A 12,794-nucleotide genomic window follows, 5' to 3' on the forward strand; every position below is an offset into this window, starting at 1 on the left:
GCGACCAGTGTGTCACCAAGACAACCTTATCCGCTGCGTACGTCAATCAGCTGCTGCTATTGCAATCTGCAGTTGGACGGTTACTCTGCAAACACGGGCAACTCTGTCCTCATGGCTGCGCAGGTTACATTTGACATCTATGCGATATATTATTTTGCAAACACAACAACCAAATATGTATACGGAAGCACTGATTTCAATACGTGCTGCAAAGCATTTGTGCTTAGATAATCTCTTGTGAAAAAATCTGTCTGTTCTGAAAGGCACGTCGTAGTGACATCATTACAACACTTCTTTTTTTTTTTTTTTAGATTTATTTGATTATTTATTGCGATGAACATCAGTGCTCCGACAGGGTAGGCTAATACAAGGAACCGGGTTATGAAAAGCAGATCGATATTCATTTTAGTAGCATTACGCATGCACATACAGAAAAAAACATAGGCCTATAACTGTATAATTATTTAGTTTGAAAAACATAGCGTGTAGTGTTTTTTTAAAATAAAAATATTATTTTTACGATTAAAGAAAGGTTGGGTACGCTCGAGCATGATGTCAAACAGCGACCCCTGCTGTCAAAAGGGTGCCTTCTCGTCACTTCTCATGCACTTTACTAATGATAAAAATGTTTCCAAGACCTTTTGAAATGTATAAGAAACTATTTAAATGACATTTATTTTATTTTGTTTATTAAGGCTTCATTAACATCACGGCATACACATTCCAATATTTTGCATGTGAGAAACAGTACTTTTTTATTATTTGGTGTTTCATAGGAAAATATTCTGCAAGAGATTGTCAAAGTGTGATTACTGAGGCAGACACAGCACATCCAATAAAAGCAGCATAACAGGGTCATGCAAACCATTTTCATGATCATATTTCATTTTTATAGCATTTTATAGCAAGTGTTTTCACTTACATAGTGGCCAGAAGTTGGCTTACAGATAAGTTTGAAAGACTGTTCAAATTTAAAGCATGTATCATGGCAGCCTCATAACAGAATCACTAATAATGGTAACACTACACCTGGTAATCTTTAATATAAAAAAACTCAGAGAAAGATACAAAGGGAGAATGCTCAAGCTAACTTTCCTCTTGCATATCAGTAGTAATATAATTCATCCATCCATCCATGATCTCTCAAGTATCTTCCACTTTCATGGCCTTGCATTGTGTCATACATATCAGTGGTCACAAAGCCACTTTCAGTGCTGGCTAGTGTCACAAAACCACTTTCCGTGTCTCTGCCTGCCAGGTTGTCATAATCTCCCGGTGGCGTGTCTGGAGAAGAACCAAGGAAAGAAGTGTTCTTGATATCAGGCCGAGTGTCAGCGAGGTCCGACTCGCGCTGCCTTCGAATGACGTTGTAGACGTCAGGGCTCGGGCTGTTGCATCTTTCTCCGGCTGCCCAGTATCCTGGTTCCTTTTGGCAGATCTCAGTCTGTGGTTTCTTCCTGCTTGCATAGATAAAATGATCACGTGGTATCAGAATTATCAAATTAAAAAATGTTGTGTTTGATGAAGGACGTGAACAGTGATCACACCTCTTTGTGAAAAGCTTGAAGCAGAAAACTCCTGTAGCCACAATCAACAGCAGTAGAAGAGGTATGGTAGGTAGTACAATGTAGACAATATTGAGTGCATTGTCTAAAAGACATAAAAAAGGATAATGAACTTAATGAAAAGTAATCAGAAAAACATAAAAAATATGTGTTCAACCTTTACGTTGTTTTTTTAAACACAATATCTAAATTCAATTATCAAGAGTGTCAAATGAGTCCATGTGAGTTTTAATACAAATTGTATATTCTGCGTGTTCCAGATATTCTAGAAAAAAGAAAATATTCTGGAAAAAAGGCCAGATATACTGCACTATATTATTAAGTTTCAGAGGTCTGTACAAAGCTAAAAACATTCACCTGCCGGTTCAGTAACAACCCCCCTCACGGCATCATCCTTTACTGTGACGGAGGGGTATCTGGATATTCTGGGTGTTGGAAGCACATCTGTAAAGGGATATAAGATCAACATTATATAAAGCATTTCAAAATTTTTATTTAGTTTGTAAAGCCGTGAATATCTGCACAGTCTACCTTCTAATGTTCCATTTTCTGCAGGAACACGTGCCTGAGGTTTATCTGAAACATCACATTATGACGATGTTATTCTATGCTAAATGTTTTTTTGTAGTTCTCTTAGTGTTCAAATGTTTTGAGTCCCTTTCTGAATCTCTATTTTTTTGTTAGGTGAACATAAATTCATGAATTTGATTGCTTAAAAAACAACAAGCTGCATTATTTGAGGTATCATTTGACATGAATGAGAGATCTGAGAAAAGCACGCTTTTCCAACCTTTGGTGTACTTGCAGATAAAGTTGTTCTTGGTTTCACAATTGTCATCGTTCCACTGGAACATGTAAGGACCACCCTGGCCTGGAGGAGCTGACGGCTGATGATACATCACTACACACACCTCGAACCCGCAAGAAGGTTCATCCCAGTGCCAGTTCCTGTCACACAAACACATGTTCATGACAAATTCATATATTCAAAGACACACAAAATTCTATGGTACTCATGAGCAGAAATAGGAGTACTATACTGTCTGTATCTGAAGAAAAGTGTGGTTTGAATCCATAGATGTGTTCAGTAGGACTAAGTACATTTGTAGCCCCAAAACAACCATGAAAATGAAAAGCCTCTATAGTTGTTGTCACCTGAAGGTTGCCTGGCATCCATCCAGCCAGTAGTACTGAGATGGACAGTATCCAGTTATTTCCTCATAGCCTTGATCCCTTCGAAGACCGATCCAAAAGTCACCATCAGACGCTTTAAGTTCCTCCATTAAAGCTTGTATAAGCTCCTGCTCAGCCTTTGACTCTATACTGAGAAGATCTCCACCATCACTCCTGCATGCACGACTAGCATCTTCGAAGTTGAGTTTACGTCGGTTATCCTGAAAGTACGCGATTTTATAGCAGGGTTTCTCAGTGCCACGCTTGCATATCTGTTGGCCTTCAGAGAAACATTATAGGGGTTTGGTTAAATATTTGGAAAAACAATGGAATTTAATTAATGACACCATAATTTCCTGAAAACATTTCACAAGAGCATTTCAGTGGACCTACAAATTCGGAAGATGTATCACAGTCATGTATCAGACACAAAGACAGCAACACCCTCTTTTCTTTTAAAGCACCCAAAACCAAAATGGTACTATTTTGTGTGTATTTGGGAATCATTAAAATTTTTGTCAGCATTGCAATTGTTGTGTTTGCTTGAAGATATAATGCTTAACTTCATTTTAATGTGTACATGATCTTTGAACCAGTGTTCCCTGCAAGGCGCTTATTAAAAAATACAAAATTTTTGTAATTTTGTTCCAACATGGCACAAATCCTTTACAAATCAGCATAATATGCTTCTTTATCTAAATGAAGTTATAGTGTAAATGTGAAAATGGTCTGTCCCAGAAAACATTTGGCAAAGACACTTAAAAAGCAAACAATGCTTGAATTTGACTGCTTTTAAACTGACGTTTCATTTTGTGGTCTTGCTTAGATATTGAATATTTGGGAGGCGGAGCTATTATTTAATTTAGAGAAAACCATTACATACCTCTGGGCTCGTAAATGTCTGCACCACAGGGAGGGACAAGACATTGGGTTTATAGGCAGTGAAGAGAAAAAAGTGTCATATTATGGTCCAAAGAAATTCAAGCAACGGATTATTTAAATTACAAAAATGACAAAATCTGATAATTAAAAACGATTTAAACTGGAAACAGACAGGAAAGAAAATATCGCACGAGACACGCACATACAAAAACTTTACCATTTCAAAATAAATATAATAATAATAATAAAAACACTCATAAAGAGCAGTTTCTATATCATAAATGTTATTTTAAATGGTCCACTAAAAGAAAACAAGATTAAGAAGTCACATTTCAATAATCATAACATATTTCTCAAGCCTAACGTGTTCAACGTGTTAATTCGAAACAACATATCTAATTTAATATTTGTCGCAGTTAAATGCATCATTTTCTTTTTCAAATGTCTAACTCACCATCCAGAAGCCTTGCCGCGAACACGGAGACGCCGTACATCACCAAAGCGCAGCCTGATATTTTCATCAAATCCATTATAGCGCTCTTATTCAAACTTCTAAACATAACAATTTCAAGCTGACCAAGACATCAAAAGGATGATCCGATGCCCGGAAGGCTATGTCCAGTAGAAAAAGCGCCCACTTATCCCGTTATCCACTGCGCGCTCTTAGTGCGCATCCAGAGAGAGAGAGAGAGAGGTTAGAATGAGACATGGGTGGGTGACTGAACAGACAGGAGATCATAACACGTCATCAGCTGCCAGCATCTAACAGGCCAAAAGCTTTTTATTTGTAGATATGAAAACAAATCGCATATTTTACAATATGTAAGTTTTTCACGTAGGCTATTATTTTTTCCCAATTCATATTTTATTAATATTTGTGTCTAATAAAATATGGGTTGTTATTATTATTAAGCTCTTAGTAAAATAACTTGTTATTAATAAAGTACTTTAAAACGTTTTCGTTTTGTACAGATGCATTGTAGGTCAATCTGTGTAAGTCTTTACACAGTATGTTACTGGAGCTTCATAACATCTTTCTGGTCTTCATCCAGAGGTGACGAAAGGGTCTTTGGAGCAAGTCTATACACACAACACACACAAAATAATATAAATGATATATGTTTTTTGTTCACTTTTTTCAGAATGCATATCATCTTTAAAATGCATGATAGTCTAAAAATAATTTTATTGTGTTTACATGCAACAAAAATCTAGTCAAACATGTTCAATTACAGTAATGATGAATGTATGTGTCAGAAGATGTGTCATATAAGAAATATTTGGCATAAATGTAATAAGTGCAGATTTAGCTTGTAAAGCCAATGTACCATACAGGCTAATGAAAGTCTTCCTATGACGTTAATTAAAGGATTTTGCAATGAAGCATTTGCCAGCAAAGGAATTGTTTTGTATAATAGGACAGCTAATCAATGCAGGTTTGAGCCGTGCGGACAGCGCAGAAAAGATCGGACATTTCAGATCAATATAATCTTAAATTAGTTGATTTTCCACTAAGCCACCATTATTTGCTCAATAGGTCCATTTTTATGGACTATGCATGCAACTAATGAGGAAATTGTTACAACCTGCAGAAAAAAATTCTTCAAAACCGTTTAACTATAAAGAGTAAATAATACTTTGTTTGAGGCGTTGTGTTTTCCCCTTTAATGATCAGACGTGATTTACTGTATAGTTGCAATATCAGCAAAATCTCTCCCCTGGCCTGTAGCAGCAAATTGCTGATAGTTCACCCAAAAATGAAAATTCTGTCATCATTTACTCACCCTCTTGTCATTTCAAACTTGTCTGACTTTCTTTCTTCCGCAGAACACCAAAAAAAGATATTTTGAAGAATGTAATTAACTGGCCCCTATTCACTTGCATTGGTTTTGTGTCTATACAATAGAAGTGAATGGCTGACACTGCTGTTTGGTTACCAACTTTCTTCAAAATAGCTTTTTGTGTTTTGCGAAAGAAAGTCATACAGGTCATACATACTTATGGTCAAGAAATAACCTTTTATAGACACATACTGTACCTTTCTAATGGGTAACCCTTTCGTGATTTGTGCTGGAGGGAAATCATCTCCTTCTGTAAAAATATTAAATAGAAGTAAACCTTTTCAATTCTCAAATGAGTCAAAAACAACAAGAACAGAAAATACACTTATAAGACTTTTTACTAATTTTAATTCCTTTAAGTTTCCACAACAATCGCAAGGTGGCCATTAAAAAAACAAGTGAGTTCAGTGCAACCTGTATTAGCAAACGGCTCTCAACAGGAGCAGGATAAAGCACCATGACCACACAATCATCAGGCTGCTCCCCAGAGAGCCATTAACATGTGGAGGAAGCCCACCCCTTCATTTACTCTCCACCTCCACAGGGGAGGATGCCCTAAGAAACGCTGAGGCTCTGGGGAAAAAGTGCTGAGGAAGGGAGAGAGAGCACTCTAATGAATGGGAGAGAAATAAAACACTTGGCTGTCTCAGAAACCCTGTCCTGCAGCATCCAAATAGGCAAAGGCTGTGCTAGCAAAAGACCTCAGATGAGAATTAGGCTAATACAGACTGAATCCTGCAAACAACCGAGTGGACGGTGTTTCTTTAAACTTAATGTGACGGGGGCCAAACCAGTACGCTTGATTTTTCTTACCTTGATTCGCTGATTTCTTTGCCTTTTCAGAAGGTCAATAATCTGGTCTCGTTTCTTGGCCTAAACACAAACACAAACAAATATAAATAAATGTGCAATCAGGATATTGCATAACAGTTATTAAAGTGGAATGCTGGACAGCTCTATTGGCGCTTATCAATGCCCATCTGTAAAACCTTCCCTACACTTACACACAGCAACAGTACACAGTGCTGTACACACAGCGAGACAGCTGAATTTACTAAACAAACCTCATAATTTTGATTTAGCACCCATAGTTTCTGGCTACAGGACTGGCCGCACTTAATGGGATTTCATTAAATCCATTACATGCTTGTACACTGTAACCATATTTCAAGCCAATGTCATTTTATGGTAGGTTGATCAGTTATAACAATGTAATGTAATGCCTTTCTTGATTATCATAACCATATGTGCACCTGTCATGCTGCATTCTGCTTAAATGGTATCGCAACACAGAACATGACAACTGCATTAAATCTGATTACATTTTGACACACTGTGGGGAACGGCGCAATTAGGCAAAACAACGTTTTTTGTATTCAACCAAGAAAACAGACAGACAGTCTCAAATGCTTCTTTGTTGTAGGTTTTCAAAAAAACAGCCTTTCGCTGTCGATGTACTGAAAGTGAACTCAGATTCAGAAGGTTTAAGGAGGAGGTTAATTAGCTGAGAGTAATCCCATAAAATAGATCTGTCCTCCAGAGAGCAGTCCATCTAGGGGTTTCCATCTTGATTACTCAAAGTGGGAATGCAGAAATGTTACAGAAATGCCACTGCCCACTGCCCTCTTAGACCACTCTGTACTCTCTTCAGAAGCAAACAGATACATAAGTTGCGTGGAACACATATGGGCAATTCCAGAGTTGTGGATGTTACATTTTTCTGTCAAAACTTGAAATATACATTTTCAGAGAATGTATTTATTACCAATATATTGTTTATATTTTACTAAACCCCTGATGATAGAGTCCATACATAAAAAAAGTCTATCCATTTTGAAAGAGAGGACAAAAATCACACTTTGTGGATGTTACAAAAAAGAACGCATGAATTTCTATGTAGGATTTCTGTGAATTAAAATGTACAAACTAGAAGCAATAATACCCAAAAAATGGAGAAGGGATGTCTCTTCATAGACCCCAAAAATGGTTGTTTAATTTTAATTTTCATTGGCCTATTTATGTGGAACATTGACCATTATGGAGATGACAATTCACTTAACTGTCTAAAGAAAACAATACTTTAAAAACAGTTCTGTGCTTTTAAAATTTCACATGGAGGATGAATCACTGAATACTGACATCTGACTGATCAGTTAGGTGAAAACGTTTGGTAAAAACTAGATTTTTTTATCTTAAGGTTGAAATTGGCATGGATTTGCCTGCATCCAGTTGGTACAGTACACGAGCACATGAAGATGTAGTACTGTATTAAAGAAGCAATTTGTAAAAATGATATCACTTTTATTGAGTAGCTAGGATGACACAATCAAGTAAATGATAACAGAATTTTTTTTAGGGTGAGCTGTCCCTTTAAGCTTTATATCATTACAATGACCTAAGCCTTTTCCCAATCGGAGTCATATTAAAAAAATTGCAAAATGTAACGTAGAAAAATAGAAAAATGTAGAAAAATAAAACATGCTCAGTCCTCAGGTTTGGTGACAAAAGCTACTGCTTCTGGTTTTTGCCTCAGCATGTACCCTGCAAAAAAGATAAATCAATAGTTCCTTATTCTCATACTCAAATGAATTGATCTGCAAGACCAGTGATTTCCTGCTAATCCGATTAGTTAGTGCAGCGTCGGGAGATAAAGTAGCTCTGCGAAAAGATTCATCACTGCACAAATGTAGCGCTTAAGAAAGGCTAAAGGCTTTTAAGTATGCCAGCCAGCTAGATAGCATTACAACGGGCTCCTCTGTGAGAAAATTTACACGAGTCAGACAGCAACAGAAGCTTTTAAATGAAATCTACAGGCTCATCAGGGAGATCTGTTTGAAAGCATTGAGGTGTGCACCTAAAGTGGACAATCAATCAGCATGATTTCATTCCCTGGTAATGTGACGCATAAACATTTCACATGTTTTTACACATTGTGGAGCTACAGTACAGTGAAGTATTCTCAAAGAGATCTGAAGCCAGAAGTGTAACTGATTAAAGTGATAGTGTCATGGAATAAGTGGAGGGAAATCTACTGATTTCATTTTTGAACTTTAAATTATAACATCCTTTAAAACTACATTTTCACATTTAAACAAGATAGTGGTGTTTGCCAACACTAGTTGCCAGGAGGACAGGGCATTGCTATGCAACTGCTAAGGTTGAATGAGTTGATGAGGTCAAACGGACATAACCGTTAAATTGGACCGGACAGGTAAAACTTTAAATCCTAATTTTAGGTTTATCATTATGAATTAGGATAACATTTTGTACACTGATTTTTCATGTACTTAGTTGAATTGTGTTAAATGTTAACCAGCTTTAACACTCAGGTATGCTCTACACCACTAAAAAGTCCCTCCTAAAGAAAGCGATTTTTAAACTGCCAAGCCATCTAATGGCAGTATATGGCAGAGTTTCATTTCATGTTGATCTTAAATTATCTGTAATGCTCCTTGGAGACTTCTTTTGCTAGCACAGCATGCTGAGTACTATACTAAAACTGGCCAGATCCACTCAGAACCCCCCATTCCAAGTCATCTTTCATAAGCGATCTATAAATGCACACCATAGGCTGGCTCTTTATCTCTTAATGCAGCAACACGGTTGCAAATGAGCATCCCATTAAAAGGAAAGTAGTGACAGAAGCTGGGACCATTATACTGAACATTACTGATTTGTTATTTAAAAATGAAGTAAAATAAATACCCTGAGTAAACCCTGGTTGAGAACTTTTTCTTCTCACCTTTCTTCCACACATGTCATATTTATAAAGCTGTTGTTATTTTATGTTTAGTATCTATTTTATGTTTAGTATTATCTTTCTGTTAAAGATTTTGGCTCCTTTAGAGTTGCCAAAGGCATATTTCTTAGCTTTTGTTAAAAATCGACTATTGGGTTTTTTCATTTTCTGTATGGATATTCTCCACGAAACTGAACAAATATTTAAAAAACCTAGCCAGATATTGATTCAAAATGATCTTTGTACAGTGCAGATTTTTTGAAAGGGTTTATTGTAAAACTTTGTGAAACACTCACAAGTGAATACAGTGTCCTGTTGGTATCTGAGTTTATAAGAACTTAATTTTCTTTGTTTTCATCAATAATTATTTAGGTAAATGGCTGTATTTTATGTAACTTTATGATAGAAGTGAAAAAAAATAAGTTGAGTAAAAAGGAACTTTGAGGCCGTGCACAAAAGGCACAACACATCTAATTAGATCCAATTTGAAGATCACATATAATGCATTTAACCACATTACCATCTTATATGCATGTGATATTTAATCATACACTTTAACCTTACATTTAATACCATTAAACTTTCATTTTCCCCCATATGAAACTTATGGGCAGGCCTTACCATCTCCATGTATCTGTGCTTCTCCTCTTGCTTTTGCTTCAAGTAAGCATTGTGTTGAATATCATCTGTCTCTGACAAGCAAACATACAGGCCAAAGCAGATTATATTTCATAAACCTGCTGCTTATATGAAGAAATCAATACACTAAAGTTCACTCACCTGGCCAAGATGCCAGTTTACAGGCTGCATTTGTGGCTTAAAAGAAAATAATTTCTTATTCAAATATTTGATTTTATTATTTCTTACTTTCTGTAAATGAAAATAGATATCCCTTCGAAGTTACCAAAAGAACACAATATTTAAGATATACTAGATGTTGTACTGTGCGTTTCACAAATAATTAAATAACAGAAAACGTTGTGATGTGTTTCATGATCACTTTTAGGATTGCTGAGCCTGTCACACTTACATTGAGGCGCCTTCGCGACTTTCAAGCGCTGTCTTATATCAGCAGAAACGAGGCGGGACTCTAGCGGTGGCTGTAAGAAGAGGGAGCTCCAGAATACCTTTGCATATGCCACATCGTCTTCTGAAGATCCGGCAAAAATCGTATAATGCTTTTCGATGTCTGAAAGAGAGTCTAAAACGTTTTCGTCTACTTCTTCAGTCATAGTTAGCGTGCTCGCTTCAAAAGCCTACCAAAAGCTAAACAGCCACTGCCTGTGGGATGTGTGACGGTTGTCAAGGCGACCAAATAGTAAACGGAAGTAGCCTGCTTAGCCTACTAAAGAATTGTCTGAAGGTATAATGTCATTGGGATCGCTAACATTTTTTGGAAGAAATGTAAATATGTTTAGTCGCAACAAATAAAAATCATCTTTATAATTTTTTTTAATCAAAAACCGTTTCCGTTTCACAAATTAATATTTTTATGGAAAACATTTTTGTTCAAAAGGAACTGTATGTCATTATAAAGTTCACAAATAAAAGCACAAAAAAATAAATGGAAGCAAAGATTGTTGTTGTTTTACAACTGGTCTTCACCCGGTAGTGAGGTTAGTGATTACTATAAATATCGTAATCAACTAACTACACTGCCTGGCGACCACACAGCATTTTCTGACAGAATCCCATTTTCGAGTTTACTCCCAAAGCACGCACGTGAATTCTTGACTTGAGAAAGCTGGTTTATCCCACAAATAGATCAGCACCCTGGCAGTTTTAGCGGTCAGTGTCATAATGAAAACAACATATAATTTTATTTTATTATTGTGCTTCCTTGGAGGTCGTTGTGTTGGCAGTAGGTTAGTGATTGTAACTCACGTAAAACAATCAGCTAACAACACTGCCTACAAACCAACCCCAACAGGTTTTAGGCAAACACATCTGTTTAATGCTGATGTCTTAACAAATGTAACACAAAAATACAACTCGCAAAATATAATTTATAATATTAAATATAATAGGCTATACAATATACATACCAATATAATAAAACCGAAGTTGTAGTCCCTCTGATTACACCTGCATAACAAATAGTAAAGGCAAACATTTTAAAAGTGTTTAAGAGACTGGCGATATCTGACGACACGAGTCTCTAAAGTTTGTATTCATCTCCAGTTGTTATGACCATGCTGACGTCATATCCAGGTGGGGTTTAAGCAAATACACTTTCATAAAATTAAGGTGACTTTGTAAGTTATAATAAGGCTTCCAAATATTATTTTTACAACAAGAAAAACAACCAAACAATAAAGGTCTCACCTGAAGACAGGAGCTCTGCGTGTCTTCATCTTTCAAGGTCCCTCTGCGTCGGATTCCAGCACATGCCATCTGTATTTATAGTCGTAGCCTATGTTTAAATTCAGCGCCATCTGAGGCGGGAGGCACATGAGCGCGAACCACCAGATACTGGCGCTATTTCTCAAAACTGGAAGATCAGGGATGAGCGCGGTTAAAGAATGCATATGTAGAGGCGTTAAGGTAACGAAATGTACTTAATAAAAACACTAAATTCTTAAGAAAAACGTTTTCACATGCAACAGTAAAATTATTTAATAGATGAATTGTAAATGTCTGTTTTTTCAAAACCCAGTAACCATGAAATAATTGTAAATTATCCAGTCACGTATTGCTTTTATAAAGGAGCAGCAAAAACATAATAAGAGACAGCAGTATTCAATAAATAGTTAAATTTATTAACATATCTTTTACATTCTGTTCTATTCTAATATTCTTCTAAGTAATCTCGTCTACCTTTAGGCGATTTATGGTTGCCAAGCAACATAGAAACTTGACGCACTAGAACGTGCCTTGCGCAGTTTATGCGCAGAAGTCGTCGAATGCTCCTCATCACTTTAGAATTTAGAATCAGATTTATTTTTCATTTATATATAAAAATAGAAATAAACCCTGCTCTGCTGGTAACTGTTATCATTGGGTAACTAAACAAAAGTCACGCGTATCGAACCTAGGAGACAGCAAACCGCCTTATTATGTCAACACTGAAAAAATGGTTATGTTGTTAACTGTTGGCAGGCAATAATATAAATGGTGATTATAGCGGACAATGGTTCTCTGGACTTGAGTTACCAAAGAAACCTATTTAATTCATTCAAAGACATGTCTAGGCTTGCCCAAAGAGTGTAGCAAAAAGTTGACGAAACAATGAATAAATAAAGAACGAGCTTCATCATTTATATAGGGCCTGCGCAGTGCAATAGGCTTATTGTAAAAATGTAACACACTGATGATAATAATCATCATTAACTCAACATATCACTTCTAACATTTTGTTTTTCTTTGCGTGCTCACCTCACCAAACATGATAATGAAGAGAAGGACATTTCACTTTTCTTGTATAAACTATTGATTGAAGACTTAATTTTGTGCAATATTCCGTATTCACGTTAGTTGTCCCACCATGTTCTACAATTGAAAACACCTGCTTAAGCTAATTACTAATTAGCATGTCTACAGATATTTAAAAGCTGACTGGCTGTCAATGCAAATGAAATTGTTAGTTGTGGGATT

At 36.2% G+C, this 12,794-nt stretch overlaps 1 protein-coding gene across 5 annotated transcripts; it reads right to left on the reverse strand.

The window, feature by feature from the left end:
- Positions 1-677: 677 nt before the first annotated feature.
- Positions 678-10,767, reverse strand: layna (layilin a). Of its 5 annotated transcripts, XR_008965086.1 has the most exons (9): positions 10,231-10,767; positions 9,981-10,016; positions 9,822-9,892; positions 6,275-6,334; positions 5,659-5,711; positions 4,626-4,700; positions 4,075-4,282; positions 3,622-3,639; positions 2,922-3,018 (listed from the first exon to the last, which is right to left on the reverse strand). XR_008965086.1 is itself a non-coding variant. In XM_057362348.1 (8 exons), exons 1-8 carry the CDS (start codon positions 4,178-4,180, stop codon positions 1,106-1,108), a joined length of 1,170 nt encoding a protein of 389 aa, XP_057218331.1. In that variant the 5' UTR covers positions 4,181-4,574; the 3' UTR covers positions 678-1,105. The 5 variants fall into 5 exon arrangements, 2 of the variants coding, with proteins under 2 accessions (XP_057218331.1, XP_057218338.1); XM_057362348.1 differs by lacking the exons at positions 4,626-4,700; positions 5,659-5,711; positions 6,275-6,334; ... (1 more) ...; positions 9,981-10,016; positions 10,231-10,767 and adding exons at positions 678-1,460; positions 1,548-1,650; positions 1,923-2,009; positions 2,097-2,141; positions 2,356-2,513 and having other exon boundaries at positions 2,721-3,018; positions 4,075-4,574; XM_057362355.1 differs by lacking the exons at positions 4,626-4,700; positions 5,659-5,711; positions 6,275-6,334; ... (1 more) ...; positions 9,981-10,016; positions 10,231-10,767 and adding exons at positions 678-1,457; positions 1,548-1,650; positions 1,923-2,009; positions 2,097-2,141; positions 2,356-2,513 and having other exon boundaries at positions 2,721-3,018; positions 4,075-4,572.
- Positions 10,768-12,794: the final 2,027 nt, after the last annotated feature.

Source organism: Triplophysa rosa, linkage group LG2, assembly GCF_024868665.1.
Source record: "Triplophysa rosa linkage group LG2, Trosa_1v2, whole genome shotgun sequence".
Lineage (NCBI taxonomy): Eukaryota > Metazoa > Chordata > Actinopteri > Cypriniformes > Nemacheilidae > Triplophysa > Triplophysa rosa.

Excerpts from the sequence above, each read along its gene's own strand:
- layna (XM_057362348.1), bottom strand. The coding sequence starts at position 4,180 with ATGTTTAGAAGTTTGAATAAGAGCGCTATAATGGATTTGATGAAAATA. Across the intron at positions 2,142-2,355 it reads TATCTGCAAGTACACCAAAG|ATAAACCTCAGGCACGTGTT; the intron begins GTTGGAAAAGCG and ends GTGATGTTTCAG. Across the intron at positions 2,010-2,096 it reads AGAAAATGGAACATTAGAAG|ATGTGCTTCCAACACCCAGA; the intron begins GTAGACTGTGCA and ends ATCCCTTTACAG.